The sequence below is a fragment of the Acipenser ruthenus genome, chromosome 8 (genome assembly GCF_902713425.1).
Source record: "Acipenser ruthenus chromosome 8, fAciRut3.2 maternal haplotype, whole genome shotgun sequence".
Classification (NCBI taxonomy): domain Eukaryota; kingdom Metazoa; phylum Chordata; class Actinopteri; order Acipenseriformes; family Acipenseridae; genus Acipenser; species Acipenser ruthenus.
In genome coordinates, this window is record NC_081196.1 from 26,523,674 (window position 1) to 26,539,545 (window position 15,872).

At 43.2% G+C, this 15,872-nt stretch overlaps 1 protein-coding gene across 1 annotated transcript in view; it reads right to left on the reverse strand.

The window, feature by feature from the left end:
* Positions 1–9,101, reverse strand: part of cnga4 (cyclic nucleotide gated channel subunit alpha 4) — a 31,215-nt gene extending 22,114 nt beyond the window's left edge. Inside the window, exons 1-2 of the mRNA XM_059028755.1 lie at positions 8,858–9,101; positions 7,727–7,828 (exon numbers count right to left, since the gene is read on the reverse strand). Of these exons, the coding sequence (XP_058884738.1) occupies positions 7,727–7,828; positions 8,858–8,961 (206 nt within the window). The 5' untranslated portion in view covers positions 8,962–9,101. The remainder of the gene's footprint in view (positions 1–7,726; positions 7,829–8,857) is intronic.
* Positions 9,102–15,872: the final 6,771 nt, after the last annotated feature.

Sequence of the window (15,872 nt, forward strand, 5' to 3'; positions counted from 1 at the left end):
ACAGTCGCTCCCCATTGCCGCAAGCGAGAAGAGTGTTCCAAGCAGGCAAGGGACATTATGGACCTCAAGGCCCAGATGGCCCAGGTCCTAGAACTCCTGGCTAAACAGGCGCCGGCGGCCCAGGCCCCATTGCAGCTCCAATTGCCATACACCCCCTCCCCCAGGGGAGTTCAGGGTGGATGGGAAGATGCGTCTCAGCTGGTGCAAGAGGGCACACTCTCCATAGTGGCCTCTGGGGAGGGGGCTTCCTTCTCCTCTGGCATGCAGGTGGGCAAGACCCCTGCTGAGGAAGAACCTGGCTTTGAGGTAATCTCGGAAGCCAGTGCCCCCCTGTTGTCCAGATCAGTTTCAGCACTTATGGGATGCGCTGCAGCCTTCTTGCAGGTCCCCTGGACACCAGCGGCGGAACCACACAGGCCCTGCCAGTGGGTGGATTGGCTAGAGACTCGGCCTGTCCGAACTCTCAATGTAAGGTGACGGAAACGCATCTCAAGCGTGCGTATGCAGCGGAGGCGCAGGCAACTCGCCTGTCTAATACAGCGAGTGTGCTTACTGTTTACATGGACGGTGTACTGCACAAGGCCCTGCTCTCCGAGCCGGTGGCCATGGAGTTAGGTCTCCTGTCCAGCACACTGCTGCAGATCTCCGGTCTCCAAGGGCAAGCTCTTGGCCAGAGCCTGGCTAGCTTGATTGTGGCTCGTAGGCAGCTGTGGCTGTCACAAACCAGAGTTCCTGATGTGGATAAGGCCGTGCTGCTTGATGCACCTATCCCCAGGGCATACCTTTGGGCCAGCCATGGAGGAGGTCCCAGCAGGTGGCCACGTTGCTCCCTCTCCGCGCCTCCGCCTTGGGCAGGTCGAGCCACTGACAAGCACCTCAGATGTGGACTGTCACTAGAACAGTTCCAGTCCCCATGGCTCTGCTGGGTGACCTAAGGCATCACCTACAGGGCACATCAGCAGCAAGCAACCGGGCCCAACAGGCAGGCAGAGGGAACGCAGGACGTGGCAAGTCCACACACCAACGTCACAGGAGGCATTTTCAGGGCCAGTGCCCTAAACAGCTACCCCAAACTGCCCTGCCTCAGCCTCGGCAGCCTGAAGGGCCCCTGAAGGCTGGTGGCCTCAGACCCCCTTTTCGGCACAACAGCTGCAGTACTGGCGAGCTTGCACCTCAGACTCCTCGGTGCTCGCCACCATACAAAACGGTTTGCGCTTCAGTTCCGCTTGGGACCTCCTCCCTTTCGAGGCATCATGAATACTTTCGTGACAGACCCTCTCCAGACCTCGGTACTTCAGAAGGAAGTGGCTGCCTTGCTGTGCAAACGAGCCATTCGTCTCGTAGACCCCACCTCCCATGGAGAGGGGTACTACTCGAGCTATTTTCTGGTACCCAAAAAGGATAACGGCTTTCGTCCCATCTTAGACCTGAGGCTCCTCAACGGGTTCTTAAAAGAAAGGGGGTTCCAAATGCACCATCACATCCTCCGGTCCGTCTGGCTGGGCGACTGGTTCACCACCGTGGACTTACGGGACGTGTACTTCACGTTCCCATTTGTCCAAAGCACAGAAAGTATCTCCTCGTTTCAAGGAAGCGTTTACGAGTTTGCTCTGCTGCCATTCAGCCTCTCCCTAGCTCCTCGTATGTTCTCAAAGTACGTGGATGCTATCCTACAGGGGATCGGCGTAATAAACTATCTCGACGACTGGTTGATCTGTTCCCAGTCGCGAGAGGGAGCACTGGCCCACACAGCGGGTGTGGCAGAGCATCTGGCGAGGCTGGGCCTCACCATCAACGATGCAAAGAGTCTGCTTACACTGGTACAGTGCACTACATACTTGTGGCTCCGGCTGGACTCCATTACGTTGCGAGCATACCTGTCGGACGACAGAGTTACAGCTTACACTGGTACAGGTTTGCCTCTCCCTGTTTCAACAGGGATCGTAGGTCACCCTCCTATTGTACCAGAAACTATTGGGTCTGATGGCCGCAGCCATATCGGCCATTCAGCTGGGTCTGCTTCACATGTGCCCGCTACGAGCGTGGCTCAATGCATTCCACCTCAATGCCAAACGCGACTGTCACAGGCAGTGGGAGTGTGGGGTGCACTACCAAAGAAAACCACTTGAGACAGTATTGAGTTTCTGGAAAGTCTCTTATTTTCTGTTTATTATCTTTCATCAATGGCAAATCAAATCTTCATAATTCCACAGGCTTTCTGTTCACACGTTTCTTTAAAAATTCCTTCTTACTTTTGATAAATCAAAGTTCCTTTAAAAGTCATATTTTTTTACATAATTCAATAAAATAACTTAAAGAAAAATCCTCCCCTCCTACCAACAATGGTATTTGGTTTGGTTAACTTAAAAAAGTCTTAAACGTAAGAGAATCACTAACAAAGGACTTACAATAAACAAAAGAAGACTGTTTTAAAGTTTTTAAAGTTTCCTGGAGGGCTTCACTCCGTGGGAAGAGTCAGCGTCCTGCTGGTTTTACTCTCTGGATCTACTTGATAAAAATCCACACAGAGTGTTAGTGTCCTCCTTTCACAAGCACACATGCAAACAGCATGCCTGTCTCCTTCCACCAACCAACCCAGAGCTGTTACAATCTGGGCCCTATATACACAAGGAACCGCCCCCCTCCAATCATCATCTGCTGATTCAAGAATGTTCCAGCATGTTCCGGGGTTGCTGCCCCCAACAAAGATGGCAACCGCTGTAACTGCACTTCTGCCCCAATGTCAGTCCCACGTCAGGTGATCCTTGTTGGGAACTTCGTGGTTGATTCACAGACCTCTGATGGCTGGGAGGTTGAATTGCAGTACAGGATCGTTTTACTCCGTCACAGCGACAGACACCGTCGGCTGACTGTGTCTCACGCGTGTTCGGCAGCCCTACACTAGTGGAGGAGGTGTGCGAATGGGAGTAGTGTTGAACTGCCAAGTGATGACGACAGGTATCCCTTGCTCTCCACCATTTTCTCACAGTGCTGAGCGGTACGCATGTGTTGATCCGGACAGACAACATGACAGTGGTGGCGTATATGTCAACCACCAGGGCGGCCTATGGTCCCCGCGGTTGCATCGCATGACCTTCAGGCTATTGACATGGGCTCAGAGGAACTTGCTGTCCCTACGGGCGATGCACATTCCCTGAGCGGTGAACTGGGCAGCGGACCTCCTCTCCAGGAGTGGTCCACATCCGTCAGAGTGGCGACTCCACCCTCAGATAGTGGAGCACATTTGGGAACGGTTTGGGAAGGCGCAGGTCGATTTCTTGGCCTCTGCAGAGACGACACATTGCCCCCTATGGTACTCCCTCCACCGCTTAGGCGGTCCACTCGGCATAGATGCTCTAGCACAAAGTGTTTTTGTACACTTTCCAGCCTTTTCTCGAGAAAATCTGGTTAGAGAAAGCGTTAGTTCTCCTAGTGGCCCCCACGTGGCCCAGAAGAGTCTGATTTTCGACCCTGTGCCAGCTATTGCACGGCCAGCCCTGGGAGATTCCACTTCGCATGGATCGCCTCAGTCAGGCGAAAGGCTCTCTTTGGCACCTAGAACCGGGCAGGTTCCGGCTATGGTTCTGGCCCCTGAAAGGGACCGCTGGTTAGCCCTAGGGCTATCAGATGCGGTTGTGGGTACATTGCAGAGCGCTAGGGCAGATTACACTAGGTCCTTGTACACCTATAAGTGGAGGTAATTCCAGGCTTGGTGTCTGGCTATAAGCCATGACCCCATATCTTGCTCTATGCCAGTCATCTTACAGTTTCTGCAAGAATTGCTTGATGTTGGTAGGTCACCTTCCACCTTGAAGCTGTATTTAGTGGCTATCTCTGCTTGTCATGCCCCCATAGATTCAAATGTCTCTGGCCGCGAATTTTTTTGGCTACCTATTTTCTTAAAGGCGCTCGGCGATTACGCTCTCCTAGGTGGACTGTTCTCCCTGAATGGAGCCTTAATGTTGTACTGGAGGCGCTCATGAAGGCCCTGTTTGAACCCATAGACACCATAGAGCTGAAGCACCTGTCTATGAAGACAGCCTCCTCTTGGCTATCACCTCCGCTAAGCGGGTCAGTGAGCTGCAGGTGCTGTCAGTGCACAGCGTATTTGGGAGGATGGCAGCAGGGTGTCTCTCTGCACCAACCCTGCTTTCCTCCCAAAGGTGATCACAGCCTTCCATGTTAATCAGTCTGTGGAATTGGAGTCCTTCCAGCCACCTCGGTTTGCTTCAACGGAGGATGAGAGATAAAATTTCCTCTGCCCAGTGCGGGCATTGAGATGCTACGTGCATAGGACAAGAGCTCTGCGTCATTCTGACCAGCTCTTCGTCTGTCACAGGACATGGACCCTAGGACATCCCATCTCTAAGCAGCATCTGTCACATTGGATTGTGGACAGTCTCGACTGCATATACTAGTGCTGGCTTGCCCCCACCTGGTAGGGTAGCCGCACACTCCACTAGAGGGTTGGCTACGTCCTGGGCCCTCTTCAGAGGTGCCTCGATGTCTGATATTTGTACTGCAGCTAGCTGGATTAAGCTGCATACTTTTTCCAGGTTCTACCGTCTTAATGTAGTAGACCCTGCCTTGCCTTCTATAGGCACAAGGGTCCTTGGGGGTGTAAGTTCACACAACTAACCTCTGGGTTAGACAGTCCTTGTGCATCCCTCATATGCTGCCGTTCCTTCTCCCTCGCGACGGCTCTGGTATACATTATCCCATACGTAATGTCATTGGTGGTCATCTTCGAATTGAAAGGGAATGTTAGGTTACTTACCGTAACCTTGCTTCCCTGAAAGAGAAGACGACCACGAACCGCAAGGTTGCATCGGTCGCCCTCACAGGTTTGATGAAAAAAGAGAAATGGCTTCCTTTGAATGAGAGTTTTGTCCCCTCAGTGGGCGGGACCGAGTGCATCATCCCAGGAAGGGGCCTATCGGCAGCTCTGGTATAGAGAGCTCAGCGATACCTACCCAATGGTCAGGCATATCCCATACATAATGTCATTGGTGGTCGTCTTCTCTTTTAGGGAACCAGGGTTACGGTAAGTAACTTAACGTCTATCACAGAGTTATCACTGACATAAACCAACAGGATGTTATGTTGTTTTCTTTCAATTTCATTCTTGAGAAGTATAGTCACCACAGTTATTATTATTAATGTGTACTTGCCGCTCGCTCTGTTAATGTTTTCTGTAAAACATTAATATCCTGTCAGTTAAGAAAAGGCTAAATTAATGCAAAACTTGTTTTAATGTTGTCTTTATTATGCCAGCCAGAGACCCGCGCTTGCAACTGTATTGTCATATTTTCTACATTTTCGTTAAATTCTCAAATTAATACATTAATACCCGGGTAGTAAAGAGACCCGGGTAGCATCGGGTAATTTAAAACCCGATGGGTACCCGGGTTTTCATGTACCCGTGCCGACCTCGACTGCATACTAAAAAGCAATCTTTATTTTTGTATAACCCCTTTAACGAGGCGTGTCACAAAGCGCTTTACCTGAAAAAATAAATAAATAAAGTAATAACAGGAATTGTAAATAATAAGAATGGTCACACACCAGAAAAAATAAACATGTGTTGGCCTGGGTTCAATAGGTCACTCTTGAAACAGATTAGATCAAGTGTTACTTTGGTGCAAAAGTGAAAGGAATGTTGTGGCTGGCAACCTTTTGATGAATATCAGCAGCTTGAGAACTTGTGCAATGGCCCAACATGTCATGCCATAGGGCAGCAGTGTAGAGTAGTGGTTAGGGCTCTGGACTCTTGACCGGAGGGTCGTGGGTTCAATCCCAAGTGGGGGACACTGCTGCTGTACCCTTGAGCAAGGTACTTTACCTAGATTGCTCCAGTAAAAACCCAACTCTATAAATGGGTAATTGTATGTAAAAATAATGTTATATCTTGTAACAATTGTAAGTCGACCTGGATAAGGACATCTGCTAAGATATAAATAATAATAATAACGTGTAAGAAATTCCTAGTAGTAAAATAATAGTTTCCAAAAGACTACATTATGATGATATTGGATTCATGGAGACTTCAAAAAACCAAAATGTGGCTTTGTTTAAAAAAAGAACAACTATTATTAGAGAGTTTTGATTTTAAGTAAAATGTGTTCCTTTCTTTCTAATGTAATCAAACAAATATATATTTTCTAAAGTGTGCCACCATTGCACTGAAGTACAAGTACTAAACTAAATCCAAAAGTACAATAGCTCGAAATGCCCCAGTACCAGGGTAGTAACATTTGTTGAGTTGAAAATCTAAACATTTTGGCAATGTAGCACAAAAGAATGAATACTTTGCCATTAGATTATCAAAAAAGTTTTAGTCTTGGCTGTTTTCAAGTAGCAGCAACTCAAAAAGTACAAAAACATGCCCTGATCACTCCTACTCAAAACGGATTCTTTGCTGTGTTTAGTTTGTATATCAAAAACAACAGGTGATTTTGAAAGCTGTATTTTTATTGTTATTAAGATCTATTATACCCTGGTTTGTATAAATTAAATATGCAGTTTCAGTACTATAATAACTTGCAGTACAGTCTTTTGCTTAAAAAGTTCCTATCACACCATTAGCTCAGGAAAGTTTCTAAGTTGTTTCCTCTTCTATATGTCTTTCCTGTAGGTAAACCCATATAACAAATACTTTAGTACTGTCCAAAAATGCTGTAGTACACTGTGTACTGCAGTACATTATAGGAAACTATACAGTTTTTCAAAAGGTACTATTGATTTTTTTGTTTTAAATAAAGTTGATATAGATGTATCTATCTAATGCAGCTTAGCGTTAGTCTATGAACCTGGATTTTGGGAGTCGATCGCCATACATCATACTTGATTGGCAGTGTAATCTTGTGACTCCAGTCCATTAAGGATCATATCCCAGTTCACAGTTGCTATTTAACACTATTCAATGTTATTGTTACGTGCAGGGAATGGCACTATTGCGTATATGATTATATGTGTAACAGGTCTGCAGTTCTGGTTCAGCAACAGTGAATTTTCTCTGTGCATCAATCTACCACAGGTTGTTATTATTTCACCAGGGGTGAATGAACATTAAAATCTGGTTTAAAAACATATATTTGAAAAGGCATTTCTTGCCTTAAGGTTGTGAATTGATTTTAAATAGCTGACTAACAAAATGTTTCTTAATAACTGAAACTATTCGTTGCAATTTTATTTTGCTCTACTAAAGAATGAAGAGCTTTGACAGGACTTGGTCTTGAAAGGCGCTATGTAAGTGCAATGTTGTTGATGTTAATAAATATGGATTTGTTTGTTTATTGAACCAGATAAACCCTTGCTTAATCAGTTTCTTTCATTGGCTGTTGATGATGCTTTACATATAGAATGTCAGTGAAAAAAATTTGCAGTGAATTAAGGTTATTATTAAGTCACCACAACCCTGCGATGCAAATTATAATGAGAAATAATAGCACACAGAACAGTGTTTATTTTTAATTTTTTTAACCTTTTCCAGGGATGCCTTCACAAGATTTACATCAATTGTGATATTGTTTGGTTGTTCATTGATGACATATTTTCTAGTTCCAGTGTGGGAATTTAAAAAAGGACCACAGCTCACAGTTTAAAAGACGCACTGAGAAATCTAAGAAAGTGCTTTGGTAAAGTCATAATTACTCAATTTTTTGCCTCTATAGAGATTTTCCTTATAATATAGTAATCAGAAGACAGGTGGCGGTGGTTTTCATACCTGAAGATGATAATGACCCAGTTATAAAGCACAGGGAACACCATGACCTTTAGCCAATTGAAATACACATCGCTGGAGGGGTCCACTGTCCATTCCTTCCAACTTCACAAGGAGAGAGAGAAAAAAAAGATCAGCAAAAAACTTACTATAAAGAGACCTCACATACTCCATGAAAGAGAGGAAGAAATTGTGGAGCATGAGGAAGTGTGAGGGGTATGGGGGTGTAAGAGAGAGAGAGGGTGTGAGGGGTATGGGGGTGTAAGAGAGAGAGAGAGAGAGAGAGGAAGAAAGTGTGGAGCATGAGGGAGTGTGAGGGGTATGGGGGTATAAGAGAGAGAGAGGAAGAAAGTGTGGAGCATGAGGGAGTGTGAGGGGTATGGGGGTGTAAGAGAGAGAGAGGGTGTGAGGGGTATGGGGGTTGTAAGATAGCATGGTCAAGTGGCTGGTGTTATGCAGGAAGCAGACAGGAGAAGTAATAAAATGCAAGAAGTATTTATTGTTGAACTTCAATCAGAAAGCAAAAAAAAAAACTTAAGCAAGAAATAAACAGTGCAAACAAAACAATATATTAAACTCAACACAACTATTTATAAATATTCTTTTTGGTATTGAATCAATTTTTCAGAGCACACAGTTACTCTCCAAAAACTAGAGCCTGCCACCTCTCTCCCCCCTGAATCATCTCTCTCTCTCTCTCTCTCTCTCTCTCTCTCTCTCTCTCTCTCTCTCTATATATATATACTTTCATCCACCTAGCCACTCCCCTGGACCAGCCCAAGACCCAAATATATTAAAGAAAAAATATACTTTGGTCCCCTTCTTTCAGGTAAAACATTGCACAACATTGAATTCACAAATGTAATGATATCAAAATTCAGAACACTAACATAAATACATAATGCAGAACAATGCAAAACCTAATCTAGCACTCCCCCAAGTATTGAGCACACTCCTGACTAAATTAGCGTCCCTGTGAAGAAAGTGTGGAGCATGAGGGAGTGTGAGGGGTATGGGGGTGTAAGAGAGAGTGAGGGTGATGGGATAGTCGGAGGGAGTGTGAATGAGGAAGGTGACTAAGAACGTGAGAGAGAGAGAATAAAGAGGGAGAAGTGAAAGAAGTTTCTGACTCACCTTTTTTTCACTGCAGCCTTTGTTCCATTAATCCTTGCCTCCTTTTTCACCTCCTCTTTTATTTGTCCCTGGTGTCTCCTAAAAAATCCAGACCACTGATTCATCCTCCCTCAAACCCTTGCAGAACCTCAGCAGTGATAGAGACCTGAAGACAAGCTTGTACCTGGCAGCTGACTAGTTAACCTGTCTGTGTGTCAGTCAATACGTATCACAGTGACTGTTTGCATGCCAGTTATCCACTGTATGTGTGTCTGTATATTGTTCTTGTGTGATTTGACACCTTGGCAGATGTATGTCTTGTTGATGAGGTAGGTTATGATTGGACAAGGCTGGTTACCTTGGTTATGGGATGCTTACCTGGCAAGCAGGTATTCCCCAGTTAAGGCCTGCTGTGGCTATGGACCAATCAGCACTTGTATCTTCATCTGTAGCTCCCAATAACTCCTTGGGGGGGGGTTCATTACCACATACAGGAGGATTCTCCCAAGAGCACCAGTGCTGTTACTTAGTAATGGAAATTACTTGAGATACACAGACCCTTAATAGAGTGAAAACCAAATATTTTACATCCATTTTATTACCTCTTGTTTGCCCCTGGTACTCTTTGTGCTGAAGATCCCTTGGTTATTTGTTTATTTTATTTTAATGCAAATAGGCAGATTTTTCAAACACACAACACAACATATTAAAGTTGCTGTTGCTTCCTGACCACTAGAGTGAAATATCACTGCTGTAAATATTTCTGTTTCTGTAAATATAACTCTTTCTGTTTCAAAACAATTGAAAGTGAATATATATAGTAATATACTGTTATACTGAAACAGGATGAAAATAAAATGGAGAAGAACAGATAGTAGCCTATTAAATCTCTAAAATTAAGATCATTGAAAGAGGAAATATAAACTCATACTCTACAGAGATTAAACTAACTGTGATCGAACGGTTGGAAAAGAAGCTTTCAGAAATACTCCACTGGTATTTTTTTCAGAAATACTCCACTGGTTCGAAATGCAAGATGTGGACTAACTACAATATTCTGAATTTAGGAAGGCTGTGTGTTATTTGCAGCAACACATGCACTGTAAAATGTTCTATGTAAATTTAAACATGATTTATTTCTGTAAAGTGTGTGCAGCATATATTATATTTATTGCATTTATATAGCATTTTTTATACAAAAGTATTGCAAAGCACTGTACAGTACTGTGGCAAAGTGGTTTGCAGTGTGCAGGTGTAGAGGTGATGCAGTGCTCAAGACAATGACAAATAACAAAGTACTGGTGAAATGGTGATTTATTTATAATCCAAAGTCTGATGACAAACAGTAAAGAAATGGAGGGGTGGGCAATACATGTTAGCAATCTAATAACAAACAGTACAATTGGACGATACAAGTAAACAAAACACTCACGGTAATGTTACACTCATCCTTCAGCAGTTCTCCTTTTGTACTTCAAAAAACAACGGGTTGCAGTCCCCAAATAATAGACACAGTATTAAACTCACACAAGACACACGATCACAAGTCCACAGTGAGTGCTAATGTGTATATTGGTGAATATACAATTAATCCGTGAACAATGGTGCAGTGTTTTACGGGTTTGTGCTAGCCATAAGCAACAGCTGCGGATCGTGTTGGCTCGACAAAACAAACAAACAAACACTAAACACTCACAGTAATATTTTGCTTGTCCTTTAGCGTTCTCTTAACCATAAACAAAGGAACAGATCACCTAGCCACGTCCCCTTCTTGTACCTTCAGTCAGGCCCTCTTGGTTAGCGAGTGCAGCCGTTTCTCCTCCAATCCACAGTTGCCCCATCGCTTTCCCTCTGAAGCGATGACTTGGTACACTGTAGCTCTGTCCCCTTTTTAGATGGCCGACTTCCACCTAACCCTTGGAATGAATTGTTAGACCATCCAGTCCGGGACGCAGCAACCTCACAGGTCGGGAGGGAGATTTATAACCCAAATTCATTCTCTCTCCATCACATATCCCACCGCTCAGAGTGGAGCCGAAGGAACACTCAGCTAAATCAACTTTTCCCCATTACTCCCCCTCCTGGGAAAAATAATCAGCATTTTGGTTCTTTCCCTGCACGGTGGATCATATGATACATGAAGGGCTGCAATGCCAGATACCACCAAGTTATTTGGGCATTCCTGTCCTTCACTGTTCTTAACCACTTGAATGGGGCGGTTTGTGATGAGATAAAATGAATGTCCCAGCAGGTAATATCGTAAAGAGTGAGTAGCCCATTTAATGACCAAACACTCTTTTTTTAACAACAGAGTAGTTGTGCTCCTGAGGGAGCATCTTTTTACTGAAGTACATGATGGGGTGTTCTACTCCATCTACCATTTGGGACAACACAGCTCCCAGTGTGGAGGGTGAATCTCTTGGTAAAATTTGGTGTGATGAGAGTGGGGGCCTGGCAAAGTTTGACAGTATCAAACGCCCCCTAATATTCGCCTGACCACTTAATCAAATTTGGAGTGCTGTTTTTAGTGAGGTCAACTTAGGGATTGACCACTGTGGCATACTCGGGGATGAATCTTCAGTAATAACCGGCCAACCCCAGTAGAGACCTCACATGAGCCTTGGTTTTGGGGATTGCCACGCCCATCAAAGCCTGGACTGGTGGCAATGGGTTTCACCCGACCATTTCCCATCATAAATCCCAATTATTGAGTTTCTGTTTTGGCAAACGTACATTTTCTCAAGTTGGCTGTCGGCTTAACTACCCTTAGAGACTGAAGGACGGCTGTGATCCTAGCCAGATGCTCTCGCCAGGTGGAGCTGTAAATAACCACATCATCAATTTACGCTGCCACACTCACGATGTGGGTGTAAGAGCTGGTCCGTCAGTCTCTGAAAGGCAGCGGGCGCACCATGTAGCCCAAACGGCATGGTTATGAAATGGAACAGACCATCAGGAGTTGAAAATGCAGTTCTCTCTAGAGCTGCGGGTTAATGAGATCTGCCAGTATCCCTTCATCAGGTCCAGAGTAGAGATAAACCTAGCCGTTACCAGTCTGTTGAGAAGCTTGTCGACCCGAGGCATGGGGTATGCTTCGAACTTGGCAATAGTGTTTACCTTACGGAAATCAACGTAGAAGCAGTTGGTGCCGTCCTTTTTGGCGACTATCACAATTGGACTGCACCACTCACTCCTGGAAGGTTCAATCACCCCAAGTTCGAGCATCACCTGTACCTCTTTGCTAATGACACCTCGTCGACTGTCTGGGATCCAGTAAGGTCTGTCTCGCACAGTGACACCTGGGGGAGTGATAATAGCATATTCAACGAGGTTAGTTCTACCGGGCAAGTCATAAGAAATATAATTGAAATCTTCAATTAACTGATACGGCTCTCTTTGCTGATCTGGAAGTAACTGTTCCCCCATTGGAATGTCTCTGGTGCTAGGAGTCTCTAGACAGGGGCCTAAATCATCCTCGTCTTCGCCTGGGGCTATAAATAAGGCCTCCCTTGCCTGCCAGGGCTTTAACAAATTAACATGATAAATTTTGCGTTCATTACGGCAATCAGGCTGCTTAATTTCATCATTTACCTTTCCTATAGCCCGAATCACCAGATATGGCCCCTGCCATTTAGCACACAGTTTCGATTCCGATGAGGGAAGAAGCAGCATTACTTTGTCTCCAGGTCAAAAGTTTCGAATTCGTGCATTATGATTGTAATGCTGCTGTTGCCGGTGCTGAGCCGATTTGAGGTTGTTCTAGGCCAAACGACCTATTAAATCTAGGCGATCTCCGAGTAGGAGCACATGCTGCACTACATTTTTGGACAAGCCTTTGGTTAGACGATACAAACAAAACACTCACGGTTATTTTACACTCGTCCTTCAGCTGTTCTCTCTTAACCATTACAAATGAACAGATCACCTAGCCATGGCCCCTTTTCTAATATTATTAGCCTTATTAGAAAGTTAATTTGATTTGGTGGCTGAATTTTCTTTTGAGTTCAACACTATGTTTACTGCCGAGTACATCATTACTGCATAAAAAAAAAGTGTCTTAGAAGAAAAGTTAAAAGATATTGATCGAGACAAAAGTGGGGCTAAACAACTGAATGTTGTTCATGATTTAAAAGTTGGCAAAATGCGAATCAATTGTGAGAGGATGGATAAAAGCGTATGGTCCCAACATCCGTGTGAACAAGAAAAACAAGCAGAAAAAAGTAACTGAAAGTACCCCGTTGTACACTGCCTGACTAACAAGGAAGTAACAGGTTTTATTTATTTGTATTTATTATAATAGGCAGTGCTTAAGTTGCACAAGCAATTACAATAATACCGTCCTTAAGAACCGCACATTCAAAATCATAACACGTTTATTTGAAAGAGTATTGTAGGTACTAGTGTTAGATGTTTACATTCACTTATTATACACCATATACAAAGTAGTAGTACATGCAGAGAAATTAATTAAAGGCAACCGCAGGAAAAATAATAAATACATTAAAAAAAAAAAAAAAAGCCTGTAGACATGTTTTGTTATTGTTTTACATTTAAATGGTGTAAAAAACAAACAAATTAAAAGGACTCCAGAAGGCCGACATTGATTAAAGAAAAATACGCACCCCAACATGAATATTGGTTTGACCGACGGTCTGCACTATTATCAGCGATGTGTATGCAACAGAAGCCGTTGGTAGATTACAAAAATGATTAATTTAGCTTAGGCTAGGTAGTTGTTATCTTAGTATGTTTTTATTCTGTTAAATTATATTCATTGAAAAAGGCAAGAGAGAACCAGATTGTTATTTTTTATTGTTTTGGTTTAATATAATATAGCAGGTTAATGTTTCTATTGAAGTAGGCTACAATATTTTTTTTCATTAAAAAGCTGTCGTTGTTCTTTGTTGAAATTAACGTTCAGCTTTCATATTTTGTTGTGTAATACTCATTTAATCAAACCAAGTAGTGTAAGAAGTTGCTTGTATCGTTCATGACATTTTTCAAATCAAGTAAGGCTGTGTGGTCCAGTGGTTAAAGAAAAGGGCTTGTAACCAGGAGGTCCCCGGTTCAAATCCCACCTCAGCCACTAACTCATTGTGTGACCCTGAGCAAGTCACTTAACCTCCTTGTGCTCTGTCTTTTGGGTGAGATGTAATTGTAAGTGACTTTGCATAGTTCACACACCCTAATCTCTGTAAGTCGCCTTGGATAAAGGCATCTGCTAAATAAACAAATAATAATAATAATAAAAGTAAGCTTATCTGTGTATAAAAAAAAAAAAAGAATAGAGTTGCAGCCAGTGTCATCTTACTTAAAGGCACTCAAGCTGAAATAGTAAAGTAATTTAAAGTAGGCTACAAACATGGCAGTGGACTGTCTCTCTTTAACACACAAACACATAAGAACTTGCAAACTTGATACAACTGTGTTGAGAATTTAAAAAGAAAGCATTTTATGAGATTTTTAACTAGCGGTACCGGGAATATGATTGCACACCCAGAGGTTCCGGGGCTGTACCCCAGCAAGCCCCTGGGCCGGATGAGACCCTCCCAATAGTACTCAAAGAAATGAAAGAAGTTATTTACAAACCGCGAACCAAGATCATGCAACAATCTCTTGACACAGGGGTTGTACAGACAGACTGGAAAATTGCAAATGTAATACCGATCCACAAAAAGGGAAACAAAACCAAACCAAGTAACTACAGACCAATAAGCCTGACTTCTATTATATGTAAACTATAAGAAGATCCAAAATGGAAAATTACCTATATGGGAACAATATCCTGGGAGACAGTCAGCATGGTTTTAGGAAAGGGAGATCGTGTCTAACTAATCTGCTTGATTTTTTTGAGGATGCAACATCAACAATGGATAATTGCAAAGCATACAACATGGTTTATTTAGATTTCCAGAAAGCTTTTGAAAAAGTCCCACATAAAAGATTAATTCTCAAACCCAATGCAGTAGGGATTCAAGGAAATGCATGCACATGGATTAGGGAGTGGTTAACATGTAGAAAACAGAAAGTACTGATAAGAGGAGAAACCTCAAAATGGAGCAAGGTAACCAGTGGAGTACCACAGGGATCAGTATTAGGTCCTCTGCTATTCCTAATCTATATTAATGATTTAGATTCTGGTATAGTAAGCAAACTTGTTAAATTTGCAGACGACACAAAAATAGGAGGAGTGGCAAACACTGTTACAGCAGCAAAGGTCATTCAAAATGATCTAGACAGCTTTCAGAACTGGGCAGACACGTGGCAAATGACATTTAATAGAAAAAAGTGTAAAGTACTGTACGCAGGCAATAAAAATGTGCATTATAAATATCATATGGGAAATACTGAAATTGAAGGAATCTATGAAAAAGACCTAGGCGTTTGTGTTGACTCAGAAATGTCTTCATCTAGACAATGTGGGGAAACTGTAAAAAAGGCCAACAAGATGCTTGGATATATTGTGAGAAGTGTTGAATTTAAATCAAGGGAAGTAATGTTAAAACTTTACAATGCATTAGTAAGACCTCACCTAGAATATTGTGTTCAGTTCTGGTCACCTCATTACAAAAAGGATATTGCTGCTCTAGAAAGAGTGCAAAGAAGAGCAACCAGAATTATCCCGGGTTTAAAAGGCATGTCGTATGCAGACAGGCTAAAAGAATTGAATCTATTCAGTACTGAACAAAGAAGACTGTGATCTGATTCAAGCATTCAGAATCCTAAAAGGTACAGACAATGTCAACCCAGGGGACTTTTTTGACCTGAAAAAAGAAACAAGGACCAGGGGTCACAAATGGAGATTAGATAAAAGGGCATTCAGAACAGAAAATAGGAGGCACTTTTTTACACAGAGAATTGTGAGGGTATGGAACCAACTCCCCAGTAATGTTGTTGAAGCTGATACCCTGGGATCCTTCAAGAAGCTGCTTGATGAGATTCTGGGATCAATAAGCTACTAACAACCAAACGAGCAAGATGGGCTGAATGGCCTCCTCTCGTTTGTAAACTTTCTTATGTTCTTATGTTCATATGA